We start from the raw sequence: 20,411 nt of genomic DNA on the forward strand, positions 1-20,411 counted from the left end.
TATTTTTATACCAAAGTTGTTGAGCTTTTCTTACAGTTTTGGAGCTATTTTTAAGGAAATTCGCCAAAATCTAGCATGTTGTAGCACATAAAATTGGATCCAGGCCAAGTGTAGAGCAGAGCAGGGGTGAGGAACCCCATGCCCACCTTCCCCACACCTGATATTAGCTTTAGGAGCAGATAGAGATGTGAGTTGCACAGCCAATCAGTGAGAAAACAGGAATAAACTCTGTGTCCATCAGCATTTGGCTGGGGGGTTCAATCCTGTTTGGCTCCCTTTGTTCCCTGTGGGGAAGTCACTGGTGCAGCCAAACCCTGCAAAATGCAGGATTGAACCTGCCACCCACCAGCTGATGGGCAGGGAGTTCAATCCTGCCAATGAATTCTTCAGGGGAACTTTCTGCCGCAGCAAAACCCTACAAAAAACAGTAGACCTGGCGAAATCAGTTGACTGAGTTAATCATGGTAATTTCCCATGGATTTCAGTGGGGGTTTTTTTCTAAGTGTGACTTACTACACCTTGATTTCTGAGCAACAGTTATAGGCCATTTTGACTATACCATAAATCCTTATTTGTCCCCATAAATATTTCCACCTTCTTAACAATTGGCACCCGGCAGCTAACGATAAATACAGAATCAATACTTTATCCCATCCATCTTCATTTGTCCCACTCCGTATCCCCAGCAATGCTAGCAAAGGGGTAGGTATCAGCTCTTGTTTGTTATTAAATCAGTTTCTACGAAGACATGGCTGAATGGACCCATGCGTGATGTTCACAAGTAAGAAGGCTGCATGAGTGTGGCTTTTCCCCCTTGTACTCGTTCAGGAAAGAGATCCTGTGTTAAACAGTACTAGGGATGTAGAGAAGAAAGAGAGTTTGCCTTGGCGGTGAAGAAGAAAGGCTGAAGCAAGAACCTGCTGATTTTGGAGCTGGGGGGGGGGGGAGAGAGAGGGGAGGAAACCACATGGCCCAGAAACTAATCTATAAATATATATCCCCTGGGGGTGGAATGTGACCTCATACTCTACTCATGCAACCACGTTCCCTGTGGGTGAAACATGGGGAAAGTAGCATTGTAACTGGTCCACAGGGAGTGTTGAAATATATCACACACTGTAAACACAAGGAAATGAGGGGTAAATAAGAGGGTAGAAGAACGATGGAGGGCTGAGGCCATGAAGGGATGCCTTGTAAAAAAAATCCCTGGCCATGAGAGCAGCAACACTGTTTTAGAAAAATGGCAAGGGCTGAAATATTGTGAGGTCAGGGCAGGGGCTGTAGCTGTAGCTGCCCATCCCCACTGCCTGTAGGAAAATACTGGGCCACTTTTGTGGAATGTTCACCTTTTGGAATAGTAAATCTCTTGCTCTTTGGCGTACCGAGATTTAAAAGGGGTGCATGCATTTTATTCAATCACAATAAAGAAATATTTGAGCTAGATAGCGTGCTTTATTGCATTACAATTTATGTTCCCTAAAATTCAGTTGTAGTGTTATATGTGCAACGGAAGAAACAATACAAATATTCTTAGAAACCATGTAGCATCTAACACAGCACAGAACAATTGCGACAACAGGCAAGAAAACCATTTGGTGGTCCTCCAAGACTGTCAGCAATTTTCAAGTGCTCCGTGATGGGGAGTGGAGCGGATGGGGTTTTCCAGGGTTTCAGGCAGGTGAATTCCTGACCCAACCTGGAGATACCAGGATTGAAACTGAGACTTTCCGCTTGCAAGGCAGCTACTCTGCCACTAAGCTACCATATGTTCCTTCCCCCATGCATGCCTGCTACACACAGAAGGCTGATGAAGGAGATTTGTTCCCTGTTTTTCCAGAAGGCAAAGTACTGATGAGAGGAAATTCCAGGGAAGCGGGTTTCTGCTAAACATTAGGCAAAACATCCTAACAGTAAGAGCTATTTGCAATGGAACAGAAACTGCCTGATTAATAAATTGATTATTACATCCCCCCCCCCATTTTATGCTCCCAACAACCCTGGGAGGTAGGTTAGGCTGGCCCAAGATCACCCAGTGAGCTACATGGCTGACTGGCATATTGTGATCAGACATACCTCCATCTGGAACTCAGCTCCTCTGAGTTAGTTAGTTAGTGAAAGCAAGAATCTTCCAGCCCTGCGCTTCAACTTATTTATCTACACATGAATGAGCAATCAGGTATGATTACATATTATTAGTAGGATATGTTGAACGATACTGACAGACCCAAGTTTATCGAGGGCACTTCTAGGATAAGTGGGGACTTGAACCCATGTCTCCCTGCTCTAAGTCCAACATTCAACGTATTGCAATAAACTGGCTAAAGCAGGGGTGGGGGAATCTGTGGCAACGAAGGTGTTGCTGGACTACAACTCCCATCATCCTGGACTGTTGACCATGCTGGCCGGGGCTAATGGGAGATGGAGTTGAAGAATATCTGGAGAGCTACAGAATTCCCATCCCTGGACTGAAGGCTTCCAGATATGAGAAGCATTGCGTCCGAAAGGGCCCTCATTCACTGAAATCATCAGACAACAGCATACTGAACTATGAATCATTCCTAACCTTCTGTTTACGTTGCACTGCTGTTTGTTTTCCAGTGAGTGAATCCACAATGACTCCAGAATCTATTCCCTGAGTGGTAGCAGCCATTAAGACTCCAGCAATCTCTGCATCCACAGGGGAAGTTGGGATTATTTTTCCCAACCTTCATCACTTCTGCACATTGCCTCATCACAACAGAGCCCGCGTCTCATTTCTAATTGCATTGCGCAAATTCCCTTTCCTTTGCCAGCCGTCCTGGTGCCAAAATCTGAGATGAAGTCAAACTTGTTCTGCCCCACGAATAAATCCACAATGCAAAGAAGAGGTGTAAATAAAATGAAACATTTTGTATTTTGGATATAAAGCACCCACTTTTGGCTGAGTTGGATAAGACCCCTCATTGCTCACAAGGTTATTTGTATGCAACATGAACAGGGATCAAATCAAGACTTCTCATTTTCACCAGCCCCTATGAAATTCTCCCATGATCCCCTATCAATTTTGTTTTAACCATTTTTGTTTTAAAGGGTGGGTCCAATCCCTCTGTTCTGTCAAGTAAAGGTGGAGATGTGTGGTTTGTTTTTCCAGGGACATACCACTTTTATCCATCAGTTATTGGCTGCGTTCACATCATACACCGAAAGAAAGCACACGGCTTCTCTCAAAAAGCCCTGGGAACTACGATTTGCCACCCACAAAGTTACAATTCCCTGCACCCTTAACAAATGACAGTTCCCAGGATTCTTTGGGGGAATTCAAGCACCATCTATGGTTACATCCATACAATACATTTAAAGCATATTTAAATCAAGTGACGCGTCCCCCAATAACTCCAATTTGCTAAGACTCCTGGGAACTGTAGCTCTGTGAGGGGTAAACTTCAAATCCCAGGATTGGGGGGGGCATGGTGTATTTATTGATGTATTTTTCACTGAGCCTATCACTATGGACCTCAAGATGGTTCCCCTCCATTTTATCCTCACAACAACCTTGTGAGGTAGGTAAAAGAGACCCAATAAGAAGTATAATCCAGGCTGGCTCCAAGTTTGAAGTAGACCTTTGGAAAAGTGGGTCCTCTTCTACATCAGTGGGTTCACCTTGCGGTGACAGCATTCTCATCAATGGCAGACAGCAAGGGGCTATCTAAATTTCCCATAATGCCCTGGAGCCATGCCACATCAGGGGCATTATGGGAAACATAAATGATAACTGCCAACCCCACAATGGGTGGTGGGCAGCCATTTTAATTTCCCACAATGCCCCCAGAACAATGGTGCATTGTGGGAAGTGGAGCCGGCCACCCAGCCAGCACCAATCAGACATCAGCATTGGGCCGTGCCACAGCGCTGGAGCTGGTAGCTGCTCAAGGATGCTGTGCTGTGTGGCACCAGGCCTGAAAACAGCAGGAGGAAGAGGCCAACTGCTAGAACAAAGTTCCTGGGCCAAACAGAGCAGAATTGAAGTCAATCTTTGGTGTGTGCTTTCCCAAGCCACTTAACTCCAAGGAAGTGGCAGCAGGTCCGCATCACATGCTATTTTTGTATACCTGAGAAAGAGGAACAGAAGATTCTCATCTGCTCCATTTCCCTGCTACCCAAAAGCAGAGGCCTCACGTCTAAAAGTGGAGGTCTTTTGCACAAGGATGGGAAAGGCATACTTCTCAGTGCTTCCCAACCATAGCATCATCATTGTGTTTATTTGTATGCAGCCTTTCCTCAAGAAAGTATCATTATTATTGTGTTTATTTATAACCAGCCTTTTTCTCACACCAGGACTCAAGGCAGCTTACAGAAATAAAAACAACACGGATAACATACAGAAAGCTAAAAACCATATACAGGATCATAGAATCTTAGAATTGTAGAGTTGAGAGAGGGACACTGAGGGACAACAATGCAGGGATTTCAGCTAAAGCAGGCATATCTAAAGTCTGTTTCGGGGGCCTAATCCGGCTCGCCGGTCGATTTAATCCGGCCCCTGTGGCAGTTTATTTCCTGAGGTAAAACCCTTTAAAAAACCCTCAATAACTTCAATCCTAAAAGATGCTCAACAACTCCAACCCTAAAATAGGTCAACAACTTTGGTTGGCCCTTTGGTCGGCCCCCACAGCTCTTCACGTCATCAAATCTGGCCGTCTTTGAAAAAAGTTTGGACACCACTGAACTAAAGCATCCATGACTGATGGCTACCCAACCGCTGCTTAAAATCCCCCAATAAAGGGGGAGTCCCCACCTTCGGAGAGAGTCCATGCCACTGTCAAACAGCTCTTACACTCAGAAAGTTATTTCTTGTGTTTAGTCAGAATCTCCTTTCTTGTAAGGTAATAGTAATTAAACTATATAAAAATTATAAAACCAAATCTATTAAAATACAGACAGTAAAAACAGCAAAGCACTATTCAAAGCATTTTCCTTTAAAAAAAAAGTTCCCAAAAGCTTTTCAGAATAAAATAGTCTTCACCTGCCAGCAGAAGGACAGCAAGGAAGGAGCCGGTCTAGCCTCTCTAGGAAGGGAATTCCAAAATCTGGGAGCAGTTTAAAGAGCCTTACAACAATGCAGTGGTTCAGTTACACTATATTTCTCAATAGAAATATTTTGTAAAGCACTATTTCGTAACAGTGGTAGCAAAATAGTAGTAGCAGCAAAAAAGCAACAAACAACACAGTGTAGAAAACAACATTTCAATATTGTAAATGTACACTTCAATATTGTTAATGTAAACATCGCACTTCTGGCAGTAGCAGCAGCAAAAATAATAATTTTGAACAGTTTTACCCTGGTCCTAGATGTTCTAGTAATGCAATTCGTAGGATTAGCTTTGTCTTAGCAATATGAAAAGGTAAAATGAATACAAACTCCAACCAAACAAATGTACAGTGATACCATAAGAATCCTTGGTTTTAGCCTAGTTTTTGAAAGGTGAATTTTGTCCTGGATTTTGCCCCAAAGGGAAACCCCCTCCAGATATTCCAACCCTAGGTAAGAGAGAGAAATCCTACTCTTCGAGATCTAGCAAATTGATACTGCAACCATTCTGAGATTAGGCTGTTTTCATCACACAAACATGTAGGCCAAAGTCTCATTTGTTGCTTCAGTAAGTAGTCGATTAAGTGTGTCAGGTACATATGCCCTGAGCAAAGAGACACAAAACTGGAGGCGGGCTTTGGAAAGTGAAGCCAAAAGGTCAAGCAATGGAACAGATAAGGAGTAGGTGTGTCTTTCCACTATGTCCAATCGAACGAATGCATAAGGCAACCAGTAGGGGCGTGACCCACTTCTAACAAGCAGGCCCTGGTGATAGGCACAACAAGAGCAATATAAGGAGGAAATGGTAGAAGTTATATGGCAATTGGAATGGGGGGGGGGCAAGCTGGAACAATTCAATTAGAGTTTGAATGTATGCAAAATATGCAATGGCCCTTTACACCTTCAGAAATGCTGAGTCAATCAGCATCTAAGGTGGGAAACCATTGTCTGTATTCAGGCCCAAACGAAAGGAATTGAATTTCTTGATAAGTTCTCGGGCAGCAGCTTCTCACTGCAGATTCCCTTTGAAGTTCCTTTGTTATCCTTTCAGGTGTTAACAGAGTTGACGCGTAAGAATGAAAAGCAAAGTGGGGTGCGCAAAAAAACCCCAAACAGCAATTCAGGGGACGAGTCACTCAGATGCCATTAAAAACAAAAAAGTTCCCTCGCTTTTCTTGGAAAACGCTTGGGAAATTAGCAGCAGCAGGAGGAGGAGGAAGGCACCGCGCGCGCGACCAGCGGGAACGCGCCGTATTGCGCCACCCTCTCCTCCCCGTCCAGCGCCCTGTGGTTAATTGAGCCATTCGCGAGGGCCACCTCTTTCCAACCGCGTGGCAGCCGATTAACATCCCCTCTGTATTTGCATAACAAAAGGCAGGTCAGGGCGAGGAATGCGCTCCCCACCGGGGCCCGGGAGTTGATAATAAACAATGCGCCTCGCAATATCTTGGCCGGCAGCCATCCTCTGCGCCCTCTCACCCGCTCACGCTTCGCCAATCGCCAGGGGAGAGCAAAGGCTGCAAGGATTCTCTCCTTGCCACCCCCCGCTTTCCACTCTCTCCCTCTGTCCTCGTGTTTGTTTGCATGCATACACACGTTACGTGCGCGCACGCCATCGTGTGCAAGATGAGCGCCGGCAAAGAGGGTTGTTAGGCGAGCCGGTTTGGAGAGGGAAGGAGGAGAGATGGACAGATGGAAGCAAGCAATCAGGCAGGCAGGCAGGCAGGCAACGCTTCCCCCCCACCCGTCCTTTCCTCCTCCTGCCTTTGCATATGCTGCAAACTCCCGCCATTGTGTTGCAATCCCTCCTTCTTCGGAGATGAAACAAAAACAGGTAGGCGGGACCCTGCGATTCTTCACCTCGGCCCCCTCTTCGCCGCTTTGGAAAAAGCATCCAGGCTGGGGAGGGGGGAGAAGAGCCATTTGGGAGAGCTGGACCAATCAGAGGCACAGGGGCGGGGACTTTGGCTCCGCCCCCCTCCGGCTTCTCCCTCTCTCTGTGTGTATGTATATATATTAAAAAACGCTGAAGTTTAACCTACTTGCAAATACACACAGCGGCGCCTGCGAGGGTTCGGCTGGGAGCCGGAGAAAGAGGAGGCGGAGGAGCAGCCGCAGCAGCCGCCGCCGCCGGAGGAAGGACCCGCCGCTTGGAATTGATGCGGCCGGGCTGGAGGTGCCTTTGCAAGCGCGGCGGGCAGGCTGGCCAGCTCGCTCGTGGGAATAGCAGCCGCGTGTAAGGAAGGGAAGAAAGAGGAGCCGCCGCCGCCGCCGCCGCTTTCCTCCTCCTGCCGAGCTGACTTTCTCAGCCGGGCCATTTGCGAGTTTGCAGCCTTCCCTTCGGATCGCCGCCTTTGGGGTATGTAGCCGAGGAGGGAGTCGAGGAAACCACGGCGGGGAAAGGAGGGTGACATTGGGCTTCGAGAGGCTCCGCAGAGACGGCCACGATCTGAAAACTATTATTGTTATTTATTTTGCATTGCCTGCCGTTCGTCGGGGTAGCCAGGAAAACGGGCTTTTTCCTTCTCCTTTCCAGCCCAGCACCAGCCCGAGTCCTCATTTGCGCGGAGCGCTCCTTCGGCGGCATTGTCTTTTGCTCGGGAGCAGGCAGGGAAGGGTTAAACTTCTGTGTTCAAAGTGCTGATCTTTGTGCTGGCGGAATGTGCCGGGGCGGGAGCTGCCTGGAGCCGGCAAAGGGGAGGAGGAGGAGGGAGAGAAAAAGAGAGGGAAGCGGGGAGGGGGGTTGGCCGTGGGAAGCGGGTTAGGGAACGGGCGCGCTGCTGCTTGCATTCTGCGGGGCGTATTACCAGCGCCGGGTTCTGCGATCCGACGGCGTTGGGGAGGTTGCAACAGACTTCTTATTTCCATGCACAAGGTCGCCTTCGTTTATCCGGGATGTAAAACCCACTGCATAAATGCTCTGTTCGCTGCCAGCGGCCTGCTTTCGTATTTGCAAGCTGCTTAAGGTGTCCCGGGGTTGGGCAGGAATGACAAATCGGTGACTTAGGGAAGGTGGCGAGGTAACCAACCTCGATTTCATTGCCTACTGCGTCCTTAGGCGGATCTTCATCCTCCCGTGCGCTAGGGGGCAGTATTGTCGTTCCCCTGTCGCTCCTCTAGGGGGCGCCGTGGAGCCTCGGCTTGGGTTAAGAGGGCCACCAGCTTAGATCTGTTTTTAAAAGGGGGTTGGATGAGTGCATGCCTGGCCAGTCTGTTAGGATAGGGCAGTGCATCCTGATAATCAGATCCTGTTGGCTGAGTGCATGTCAGCTGGGAAGTAAAGGGGGGGCATCGGTGGAGAGAGATAAAGATACTTGTTTCTACATACTTGAAGAACAGAATTTTAAAACCTCAGCCTAAGAGTTGTGGATTGAAAGGAGAAGGGATGCATGCTGTGAGCTTAAGCACCCATTATTAAGCACCATTGTCCCTGAAGCACTAGATAGCCTTGCGGGGAAAAGCCATGGGAAGAAGAGTTCCCCCCCCCCCCACACCTTTCTTTTCCTTTTCCTCCCCCTGGGAGGCCTAGGCAGAACTACATAACCTTTGCTCCAGGGTGACTGTGGTGCCCAGTGACTATTTGCTGGGTGGGGACCGTACGCTGCAACATCATGTTGCAGTTCCCCACTCCAACCCATATGGAACCTCCATGTTCAGAATCTCAGAACTGCCAGTTCCTTGGGAGCAGCAGCAGCAAGGAGAGGGTTGTGTTAAACAGGCTGTGTTTAACAGCCTTTTTGGAGGCATTTGGTTGGCTGTTGTGACAAATGGGCTGTTGCATTTGTCCTGGCCCAGGAAGGGCTTTGTGGTCTCTTGTGTCCTTGGATGTGTGTCCCCTTCTCAGCTGGCCATGGCTGTTGGACAGTTCTGCCTTAGTGGACACTATAGCTGCCTCCCATTATAAACTTTTCCTCCACCCCCAAAGCCTCTCTACCACATGACCTGTTAGGGAAGGGGGAGTCCCTGCCATCTGCCACTGTAGATAAGAGAGAGGTTGTAATTCTATATGTGCATGCGCGCACACACAAAGCACAGTTTCCTTCAGTGCATTGGCTCTAGGCCGTTGCCCTAGCCATGATGGGCACAACCTGCGTCCAGCTGGATGTTGCCACACTTAATGCTCCCATCGCCCTAGACATTGGGCCATACTGACTGAGGCTGATTTAGAATTTGGGGGCAGGAATACAGGGAGGGCCACACATTTTCCACCCTGGCTTTAGAACAGTGTTTCCCAAACTTGAGTCTCCATCTGTTTTTGGACTACAACTCCCATCATCCCGAGCTAGTAAGACCAGTGAATCTGGATTATGGGAATTGTAGTTTGGGGGAAAACGGCTAGCGACCCAAGTTTAGGAAACACTGTTTTAGAGAAACAATGTGCACCTGTTAACTCGCAAACCAGGTTTGCCTCTCCGCTGAGTTCTTGGCCTAGCCTACCTTGCAAGGTGGTTGAGAGGATGAATGGTGCAGAAGCCGTGTGTGTGTGTCACTATGAAACACCTTGTCGAAAAGATGTATACAAAATATATCTTCTGGAGCAGGGGAAGGGAGCACTTGGGAGCCCCATACCCTCTAGAATGGGGCAGCCCAACTTTTCACACCAAGTGGCTGCAAGAGTACGGTGCGAGGCTCTGGCAAGGTCCCTCTCCTTCCCAAATGTGGGAAAGTGCTAAGGAGGCTTTGGGAAGGAGGTGGGAATACTCTGGGACTCTGTCAGAGCCTCACACCGCCTTTCCAAAGCCCACTTCCTTGCTTACCAGCTTTGGGAAGGAAGCACCAAGGCTGGGGGCTGCCAAAAAAAGCCCTTGACCATCCCACTCTGGACTTATGTGTTGTTATCCCAGGAGCAGGCTTGCATATGTCGTGGCAGCAGTGTTAGAAATTCAGGTATATAAGCTAGGTGCCAAATGGCCCCTTAAACCACAGTTACAGTCGCCAAAACAGAATGTCTAGTCGCCATTTTTGGGGAGGCGGCTCTAAAGTCTTAATTTTCAAATGATGGGCTGGCTGACTGCGATTGATTCTCAGTTGAACATCTGGCTAGTTCAGAGGACAACCTTGAGCTAGGTTAATAATTTGGAGAACTTGAAGAAGAAAAGTCACTTGATCCAGGGACAGTCCACATATATCGGCCTATTCCGACCTCTTTTTCTTAACGGTGATTGCTGTTGCTCAGGCTGCACAGAAAAAGCATTTGGGGTTCCTGAAATTCATTCCAGTTGGGCAGGTTTAAAAGATAACAACTGAGAGAATCCTACAGAATGTCGTGTTAGCGTGTGGTCGTATGATCCCTGGGCACGCACCTTTCCAGGTGGCAGAGATATCAGACTCTGCCCTGGCTCCAAGCATCTTTACTTGGTTGCAAGCGGATGTTGGCCAGGCTGCAAAATGTGCCTGGCTAATTTCAAACACTGCATGGTTTTTGGGGGGGGGCGGGACCCTGTGCTGCCTTGTACATGACCCTCCTCCTTTTGTCTTCCAGTGCCCAGCTTACGATGGCTGACCACATGATGATGTCGATGAGCCACGGGGTGAACGGGATGCAGGGCTACCGGATAGGCATGAACGGGATGCAAGGCCCTCCGCAGCAGCAGCAGCACGTGCTAAGGACACTCCCAGCCAACCACCAGATGATGCAGTACGGAGGCCCTGCCCTGGACGGAGGCATGAGGCAGAGGCCCAGCATCAATGGACAGATGGGGCACCACCAGGTCCCAGGCGCCATGATGTTCAGCAATCCGAGCCAGCAGCAGCAACAACAACAACAACAACACCAGCAGCAGCAGCAACAACAGCAGCAGCAGCAACAGCAACAATATTTGGGACCGGTGGGCACTCAGCAGCTCATGGCTAGCATGCACTTGCAGAAACTGAACACGCAATACCAGGGCCACCCCCTCATGGGCATGAGCAACGGGCCCATTGGGGCAGGGGTGCCGCAATACAGGATGGGACCCGGGCAGCACCTGGGGATGCAGCACCTGCCCTCTCCGGCCCTGACCTTGAATGTTATGGACACAGATCCCATCGACGAAGAGGTCTTGACGTCTCTGGTCATGGAGCTCGGCTTGGACCGGGTTCAGGAGCTGCCCGAACTCTTTCTGGGACAGAACGAGTTTGACTTCATCTCGGACTTTGTCAGCAAACAGCAGACCAGCGCCATCAGCTGTTGAGGTGGCTCTGCTGTGGGAGCTGGCGCTTCTCTTTGTGGCTTGATCTCCACCACCACCACCACCACACACCCCTACTTCCTGATCTTCCCCCTGCACAGATCTACAGGCTTTCCCAGGTTGCCCTTGCCCCCACCTCCTGGAAGTAACAATGGACAATCATTTGGAGGCTTCCCCTCCCCCCCCCTCTTTTTTGCTTTGCACTGTTGTGCTCCTCTTGTGTAGGGGGAGGGGGGAGGAATCGGAAAGGTGTCTGTGTTGTTGTTTTTTGCAGACGAGACGGCAGGCGCAGAGATGGAGTCGTGTCCTCGGGTTGTGCCTATGGCAGCTACAGAATTTCAAGAAAAACAAAATGGCCTTTTTTTTTCACCTGCTTGGCCTTCTCTCTCCCCCCACCCTGCAAAAAACAAAAACAAAAAAAAAAACTACCGTCTTGAGTTTGGACTACAAAGGGGGGCAAGTTGCTGAGAATCCACTCCGCTCTTGGCTTTGTCAAGAAAGTCTAGCAAGCCCCTCTACATTCAGTGTCTGGTTTTTATTTTTAAGCGATTCTTTCGCTGAAAGAGTGGGCAGGAGGTAAAAAAATTAAAAATTAAATGGCTTGCTCTTCCTTGTAAGCCTCAATCTCTATATTGCTCCTCAGTACTGTGGAATTAGCAACCAGTCTCTCTCCTTGACTTGAAGAGATCAGTGCCCTCAGGTTGTGTTTTGTTCTGTGTTCTTTTTTACTTCCATCTTGTTTTGGTTTTGTTTTGAAAGCGAAACTTCAGCGGATGACATTTTGGGGTTCGGTGCAGGGGAGAGTGGGATTAACCAATCGGTTATAAGATCCTTTGACTTCCTTTTCCAGCTACTACAAACATGGGCTTTTAAGATGCCATCGGAGCTCTTCTTTCTCTGCCTCTGAAACCAAATAAAATCCTTGTAATTGTGTATATTACTGATTCTTTTTTTAAAAAAAAAATCTTATTTATCACTTGTGTGTTTCTAGTCCCTATTTATTTGGAAGGGCTCGGATTTATTTGCCTTCTGAGATTATTGGGAAGGGCTAACAATAAAGGCTGGGGAATGCACGCCCCTCCAACACTTCCATGGGGTTTTTGTTCTGCTATCAGTAACTGAGAGCAAGGCTGAAAAAAAAACAAAAACCAGCACCCTATCTATCTATCTCCCTCCCTCCTGGGGCTCAAATGTAAATTCTTAGTTCTTAATTGTGTTTCTCGGAAAAGAGGAAAATAAGTTTGCGGCTGAGCAGCTTGTTTCCTTTCTCGGTCTCGTTTCCAAAGGCTTTTGGAAAGTTTGCTGCTCAGGTTGGCAGGCCTCTGGAGCTTCTACTGTCCCCTCTTGTCGCAAGCACATGGTAGCACATCATTGTTGATCGATGAAGTGAGAATGTACAGGTGATTTTTTTTTCCAAAATAAAAGCTAAAACCTCAACATGCAACCTGTTTTGTTTGGGTCGTGCCTCTTGCTTTTTAAACCTCCCTGTTTAGAAAATGCAGCGTGGGTCCTGGAAGTGGTTGAAAGTCTCTGGGTTTCCTGCCTTTTTTTCTAAAAAGTGACTTGGGTGAGCTTATGTGTCTCTTGGACAACCCCGGGTCGTCCCATTTTCTCTACGAAACGGACAACCAGCACATGTGCAAAGCTAAGCGAGAGTTTCTTGTCTGGAAACGAGAGGAGGGGCTGTGTGCTCAGCACCTCACTTGCATACACAGAAAATCCTAGGTTCAGTTACGGCAGATCCCATTAAAGAAGGATCTCTAAGGAGCAGGTGCTGGGAAGAACCTCTGCCTGCTGGCCTGGAGAGCTGCTGCCAGTCCGTGTACACAATGCTGGGCTCAGTGGACTAATGTCCTGGCTTTGTATAAGACAGCTTCCAGTACATTCAATGACTTCACATGAGTTGCAAGGCGGGGGGTTATATTAAAGATGCCTTTTGAAATTACCTTTATACCTCCCGCTGTCAGCTTCAAATGTGTGTCTTCTATATAGAACTGGCAGGGTAGTCTCTCTGATCTAAATAAGATGAGTCAACAACATTTTGGCGTTTGCGGCCAGACTAAATTTAGGTTTTGTTGGTGTGCCTCGAGTAAAAGGGAAACGGAGATAAACTAGCAGTTAACTGCGTTCCTGCATGGTTTGCCAATGTACACAACTAGTAACTCGATCCAGCGCCGGTTCTTTATTCCTACTGTTGTACCACCTGCCCCTCCATAAAACCCACCTAATTGTTGATTAAATTTAGCATTTTAGTTTCTTCCTGTGATAATGGTTTAGTGAGGAGTTGACTTGCTTACCTCAGCAGGTTTGCTGATTCCTGTGTGTCTATATGCCCTGGATTACAAAGCCCTTGTTAAATGGCTGCCTTAATACTTTGTGGTGAAGAGTTTCTGGAGAAGCAGATGGGGCAGAGATGTAGAATTCAGAGCAGAGCGAAACAGGGTAGATTTTAGGTCGTTCACATTGAACTGCAAATTAAAAATTTATCCTGACCTGTCTGTACCCCTGTCTGTGCTGCCATTTTGCCATGCTTGTAAAATTTGATCTTATTGCAACTTCTCAAAAACTGGACACTCCATGTGTCTCTAGTGGTGACCTCTGATGAAGTATTTTCCTAGGAGCATAGTTTTAATTCCATTTATATCCCTCCTTCCCTCTGAGGTACTTAAGGTGGCTCTCTGCCCCTCTCCACATTATCCTCACAAAACTCAGATTTTGGATTCATCCCCCTCTCTTGTGGGCCAGCACAGCTATATTTTGTGCGTGTGTGAAATGTATTTAATTTATTGATGAAAACCTCCAAGTGGTTGCATAAAATAACCAATGAAAGCAGATGTTAAAAAGCCTAGCATTTATTAAAATAAAAACAGCTGTGCTAAAAAGATGAAGCAACATATGAAAATGAACACAGCTTCTAATGTATAGTCCAAAACTGCTGATTTTACGCAGTGTACCTGTGATTAAACAATACAAGTTTGTGTTTCTTTAAAAGTGGATAGGTCTGCGGTCAAGCAGGAGATAAAACAAGTTTTCCTGGAAGTTCCAGTAAAAAATGCTATTGGCTCCTGATATTGGCCAGTGTTATGTACTGTTTCCGTGCGCTGCTCTGGTTCGCCAGAAGCGGCTTAGTCATGCTGGCCACATGACCCGGAAGCTGTACGCCGACTCCCTCGGCCAGTAAAGCGAAATAAGCGCCGCAACCCCAGAGTCGTCCGCGACTGGACATAGCTGTCAGGGGTACCTTTACCTTTATGTAGCGGTTAGAGTGTCAGGCCTAGGACCTGGGAGACCAGTGTTTAAATTCCCGCTTCGGGTCAGACATCACCTCCCAGCCTAACCTACCTCACAAGGTTGTTGTGGGGATTAAATGAGGGGGGTGAAAACGATGTACGCCACCTTGAGCTCCTTAGAGGAAAAGGTGGGGTAATAATAAAATTACTTCTATTATTATTATTTGTAACCAGCCCATCTGCTGGGTTGTCCCAGCCACTCTGGGCGGCTTCCAACACACATAAAAGCTTAATAGAATGTAAAATATTAAAAACTTCACGATACTTTCTGCTGCTTTCAAATGTATTCTAAAAGTTGTGTGGTTCTTTATCTCCTTGACATCTCATGGGAGGGCGTTCCACAGGGAGGGTGCCACTACCAAGAAGGCATTCTGCCTGATCGCATATAAATGCAATCAATAATTATTGTTCAGATGCAGTTACCCTATTACATGCTTGCACTGGAGCTGTAAAACAACAGCTTGGTCTCAGGCTATGACTGAAGCAACTTTCTCCAACCCGATGCCATCCAAAACTTCTGGAGGGCACCAATAGGGGAAGGATGGTCTGCAGGAATGTGATGCGAAGTTCTTGAAAGTAATCAGCTCTGGGACGGCTCAGGGTTTGGATAGGAGGCAACAAAGAAATAATTCTTGGTTCCTAGATGTAAAGTATTACGTGATCCTGTGTACACGGCACAGCGAAAAGTGGAAAATGGGCTGTCAAGAAGAAGTAGCAAGGGTCTCTGGTAATGAGCAGTTGGACCTCTTAATACCTACAGATGAACAACACCTGAAAGAGGAATTGGAAAACGACCACCAAAGGGATATATTCACATTTTCAGGAAATCTACAGTTGTTGTAGAGGAGACACTGTTTTTTATTTTTGTGTGTGTGTGTGTGTGTGTGTGTGTGAGAGAGAGAGAGAGAGAGAGAGAGAGAGAGAGAGAGAGAGAGAGAAATACAGTGGTACCTCGGGTTACATACATTTCAGGTTACAGTCTCCACTAACCCAGAAATAGTGCTTCAGGTTAAGAACTTCGCTTCAAGATAAGAACAGAAATCGTGCTCCGGCGGCGTGGCGGCAGCAGGAGGCCCAATAGCTAAAGTGCTTCAGGTTAAGAACAGTTTCATGTTAAGAACGGACCTCTGGAACGAATTAAGTACTTAACCCGAGGTACCACTGTAACTTCCAATTTTTGTCATATTTTACTTTGATATATGGCATCTTCCCTCTGTCAGATGAGACCATTTCTCTATCTAGCCAACTCCAGGGAAGGAGGGAGGGAGGAGTTTCAAATGGCTTGCAAAACTGATTCTTTAAACAAAAGAATAAAACCCAGTTCTGGCTCCTCTCAGGTGGGCGCCATTCCAAGAGAACGAGGGAGGCGTTCATGGTGAGTTCCGGAGCACCTCTTTTTCTAGAAAAATAGCACTGCTTGTAACTTTAGAACCCGTGGGTTTCCGATGAAGCTGAACGTGGAAACGTTCAGGGCAGATTTTACAAAGTATTCACACAGCACATAGTTAGACTATGGAATTAACTCCCACGAGAGGCAGCAATGGCCGCCAATTGGGTTGCCTTTAAAAGAGAATTCGACAAATTAGGGGGTGGGATAGGGCTACCCATGGTTACTAGCTATGATGGCTGTGCTCTGCCTCCATGGTTGGGGTCTGTATGCTTCCAAATGCTAGGAGCTAGAAACCACAGGAAGGGAGGGTGCTTTTGCTCATGGGTCCTTCTTGGGGGGCTTCTCATAAGCATCTGGAGACCCATTGTGAGACTAGATGGGCCTGATTTCGCAAGGCCCTTCTGTACTCAGATGATGATGACCTGACTTGCTAGAAGGCAGTTTCCGATGTTGTGTCTTGGCATGTTTTAAGAAGCCATAGCATCACAGAACAGATGCCAGCACTGAATCCTGGCTTATTAACACCCCTGGCAGAGCTGTGAACAAATGTTATGACTCCCGAGCTGCCTCCTCCTTTCAATTGCATCATGGATCGTTCTGAGCCGGTCACCTTCTCTCTGCGGCTGACTAGCGGTCAACATACACAAACCCCCAGCCTGCTGCGCAACAACAGGAAACGCTCATGACAAAGGGCCACTTCATGCGCTTCTTGGCCTGGAACAATTGTTCATTGATGGGATTATTCTCTGCTCCTCTCACATGAAGAGACTACTTCTCCAAACAGCATTTGGCTTGCTCTAGTTATTGCCAGGTATTGTGAACTGGAGCTTCTCTCCAGCTCTTAACAGCTTGCTCTCAGCTTGTTGCCATGATCTCTGTGACTGGGCGCTCAGCACACATTTAAAGCACATGACTTCCCCAAAGAATCTGGGGAACTATGGTTACTTAAGGGTGCTGGGAACTATAGCGTTGTGAAGGGGAAAGTACAGTTCTCAGGATTAATGGGGAGAAGCTTTATGCTACAACTTGTTTTAATTTTTATTATGTATTTTGTGGTTTTATATCTTGATTTTATTATGTGAACCACTCTGAGACCCCTGGGTATAGAGCGGTATATTATTGTTATTATTGTTGTTATTATTATTAACAACAATCAGTGCTTTTTCTGGGGGGACGCATACCCCTAAACATTTTGTGAATCTACGTTTGGCCTCATTGAGGGGCAGTATTTCAATATGAGTAGGAAAATGAGAGTACCCCTGAACATTTTTTTAGAAAAAAGCACTAGTAATAATAATAACAATAATAAAAAAAACATGATATCAATGTATGGTGTGTATGCAACCTGTATCCCACTTCTTCCACTGACATCCCTCCCAAACGTCTGCAGAGATGAGACACATCCCCTGCCCCCCAGTTTAACATAGTTTAACAGCAACAGCAGTTTAACAGTTTAACCACAACAGCTCATCATATGCTGAGGAAGGAGGTGGATTAATTCCTCCTCTTGTCTGGATCTCTGCTATGCTGGTAATATCCAGCTATGCTGGTACTATCTAGGCTAGTCCTGTGACAGACTATCAGGGTCCAAGAAGAGGCTTCTACGAAGGTGTGAAACCCACGTTCTTTGCCAGTGGGGAGATTCGAGAACTGAAGCAAATCAGAGTAGGGCAGGATATCAGCAATCCAACTTGTGCGTTTGAGTGGCGGATCACAATACAGCACATGCAAAAGGTCCCAGGTTCAGTCCCTGCCTAGCATCTCTAGTTCAAAGGACCAGGCAGCAAATGATGGGGGCAGCCAGAGCAGACGCTGTTGGCCAAGACTGACAGCCTGATATGGCAGGGGCAAAACTAGGCTTTATTTCACCTCGGTCAAAGACCCAGTTTGGCACACCCCATGCACATTTGTGCGCACACACAGGCTGGGAGCCTCAATGGCGCTCCTCTGGAGGCTTCACCCCAGGCAAAAAATGTGGCTACAGTTCTGGATATGACATAGGGGGAGACAGGTATGACCCAGTGTATTTATTCTGAGAACAAGAGGGGAGGGCTATATATTGTTTCCTGGAAGCCTCTCGTTGGTACTTGAGTGAAACATGAAACTGAGCAACATGGACCTTTTGCCTCTTACAGGGTTCTTAAGTCATGCTATCCCGATTTCTTCCCTGATCTCCAAGAGCCAGCAAAGCTGAACATCTCCAGAGAACTCTTAATGCCAATCCACAGGGACAGGAAAAAAGAGCTTCTACCCTATTGAAAAATAAATCCAGAGGGCTAGGGTTCTGTCCGCTCTGCAAGATTGCACAATTTTATATTATTTTTACACTGTGTACAGCCTGTGTGCACTACCAGCCTGTTCTTGTGCCCTGTTTTCTTTTGCTTTCTTCCTTTTGCTCCAAGGCTCATGTGTGGCACATGTGTTCACATGCATGCACACACCTAGCTGCATGTGCATATTGACACACAGTGCCTGGAGTAAACAGAATAATTGGACTGCCAGGAATTAACTTGCTTGTCATACCACTAAACATTTTTTTTTAAGTCTCGTGAGTTGCATAATTAGCATTAGACATTGTGTGTTGTTGTTTTAAGACTATGCTGCCATCTTGGGGCATGCTTCCTTTTGTTTTGTTGCTAGAGCTTTGATATGCTGCCTCAGCGCAGAAAGTCCTTCAAGTCCTTAAGATGCTAAAAGGCTTTTTGTTAATTTTGGTGCAACAGACCTTCATAGCTACACTTTTGGAAATTGGAAATTGTCATTCTGCTCAGATCCATGCATAATCTTCTGACAGGACAGGGATGCAGAGAAAGGAGACTGGGAGTATGGCCGTAATATTCATAATAATGATAAATTAAACTATTTATTCACATTTATATCCCGTGTTTTCTCCAAGGAGCTGAAAGTGGCACCCATAGTTTTCCCCTTCCTATTTTCACATCACAACAACCCTGCAAGGGAGGTGTCTAGCCCAAAGTTACTAACAAGCTTCCTGGCTGAGTGGGGATTTGAACACGGGTCTCCCACATTCTAGTCCAGCACTCTGGCAGCGTGGTGTAGTGGTAAAGAGCGGTGGACTCGTAATCTGGTGAACTGGGTTCGCTTCCCCGCTCCTCCACATGCAGCTGCTGGGTGACCTTGGGCCAGTCACACTTCTCTGAGGTCTCTCAGCCTCACTCACCTCACAGAGTGTTTGTTGTGAGGGAGGAAGGGAAAAGGAGATTGTTAGCCGCTTTGAGACTCCTTAAGGGGAGTAAAGGGATGCGGGTGGTGCTATGGGTTAAACCTCAGAGCCTAGGGCTTGCCGATCAGAAGGTTGGCGGTTCAAATCCCCGCAACGGGGTGAGCTCCCATTGCTCAGTACCTGCTCCTGCCAACCTAGCAGTTCAAAAGCATGGCAAAGTGCAAGTAAATAGGTGGGAAGGTAAACGGCGTTTCTGTGCGCTGCTCTGGTTCGCCAGAAGCAGCTTAGTCATGCTGGCCACATGACCAGAAAGCTGTACGCTGGCTCCCTTGGCCAATAAAGCAAGATGAGTGCCACAACCCCAGAGTCTGTCACGACTGGACCTAATGGTCAGGGGTCCCTTTACCTTTACCTTTAAGGGGAGTGAAAGGTGGGATATCAAGTCAAAACTCTTCCTCCTCCTCTTCTTCTTTCCCACTCAGTACGGTAACTCTCAAAGCGGTTTACAGACAATACAGCACAGAAATAAAACAGAAAGTGCAAATCAACACGTCAATGAAAGTGCTTAACATCCGTAATAAAACAAGAACCGATTACTATACAAATTGAACGGGGGATCAGCAGGGATACAGCTGGTTCCTGAACAGGGTGGCAAGGTTCTGAATGAACAATGGAGCTGGGCAATTTGTTCAGATAGTCACTAAAGGAGCTACACTGATTGTCAGCTATGTTTCAGGCTAGAGCCATCAAAGTGCATTAGGTTCTCTCAAACGGGGGTTTAACAAGCTGCAAAGTGGCAAGCCCAGAAATCATCCCTAAACTAGGAAACGCAGGGCGATAATAGGAACTGCATTGCCAAAAACAACTGTCTGTAGGTTAAGTGGCCATCTCCATTATTCTATGTTTGATACCTTAAAATTCTTATGACACAAGCCACAGCTGCACAACCCTAGGCAGCGCTCAAATACACAACGCTGCTATTGTTATTGTTGTTTTGTATTGTTTGTACAGGCTTCAGCAGCGGGCACGAAACTTAGCATGCTGAGAACGCTGTTTTTAATTTGTTTGCTTTTAAAAAGCAAGCTCCTAGCCCCTTCTGCTTGGAAACGCGTGAGTAAATACCTGGTGAGGTTTCAGAACCAGAAAGAGGACTTCCAGAGACCAGGGGATACTCCTCCTGAGCTCCTTACCCCTCCCTATGATGAACGTATTAGGCAAAGTAATAAGATATATGCACTTTGGATTCATTTGCATTTTTAATAGGTGACCCAGATTTCAGATTTCCTTGGTCCTTTGGAACAGAATCCTG

At 47.0% G+C, this 20,411-nt stretch overlaps 1 protein-coding gene across 1 annotated transcript; it reads left to right on the plus strand.

The window, feature by feature from the left end:
* Nucleotides 1-7,093: 7,093 nt before the first annotated feature.
* On the plus strand, nt 7,094-12,677 carry CITED4 (Cbp/p300 interacting transactivator with Glu/Asp rich carboxy-terminal domain 4). The gene is made up of 2 exons (XM_081922742.1): nt 7,094-7,427; nt 10,551-12,677. The coding sequence occupies exon 2, from the start codon at nt 10,564-10,566 to the stop codon at nt 11,239-11,241; it is 678 nt and encodes a 225-aa protein (XP_081778868.1). The 5' UTR covers nt 7,094-7,427; nt 10,551-10,563; the 3' UTR covers nt 11,242-12,677.
* The last annotated feature ends 7,734 nt before the right edge of the window (nt 12,678-20,411 follow it).

The sequence above is a fragment of the Podarcis melisellensis genome, assembly GCF_964234715.1.
Source record: "Podarcis melisellensis genome assembly, chromosome: 8".
Classification (NCBI taxonomy): Eukaryota; Metazoa; Chordata; class Lepidosauria; order Squamata; family Lacertidae; genus Podarcis; species Podarcis melisellensis.

Coding starts and splice junctions, on each gene's coding strand:
- CITED4 (XM_081922742.1), top strand. CDS start 10,564: ATGGCTGACCACATGATGATGTCGATGAGCCACGGGGTGAACGGGATG.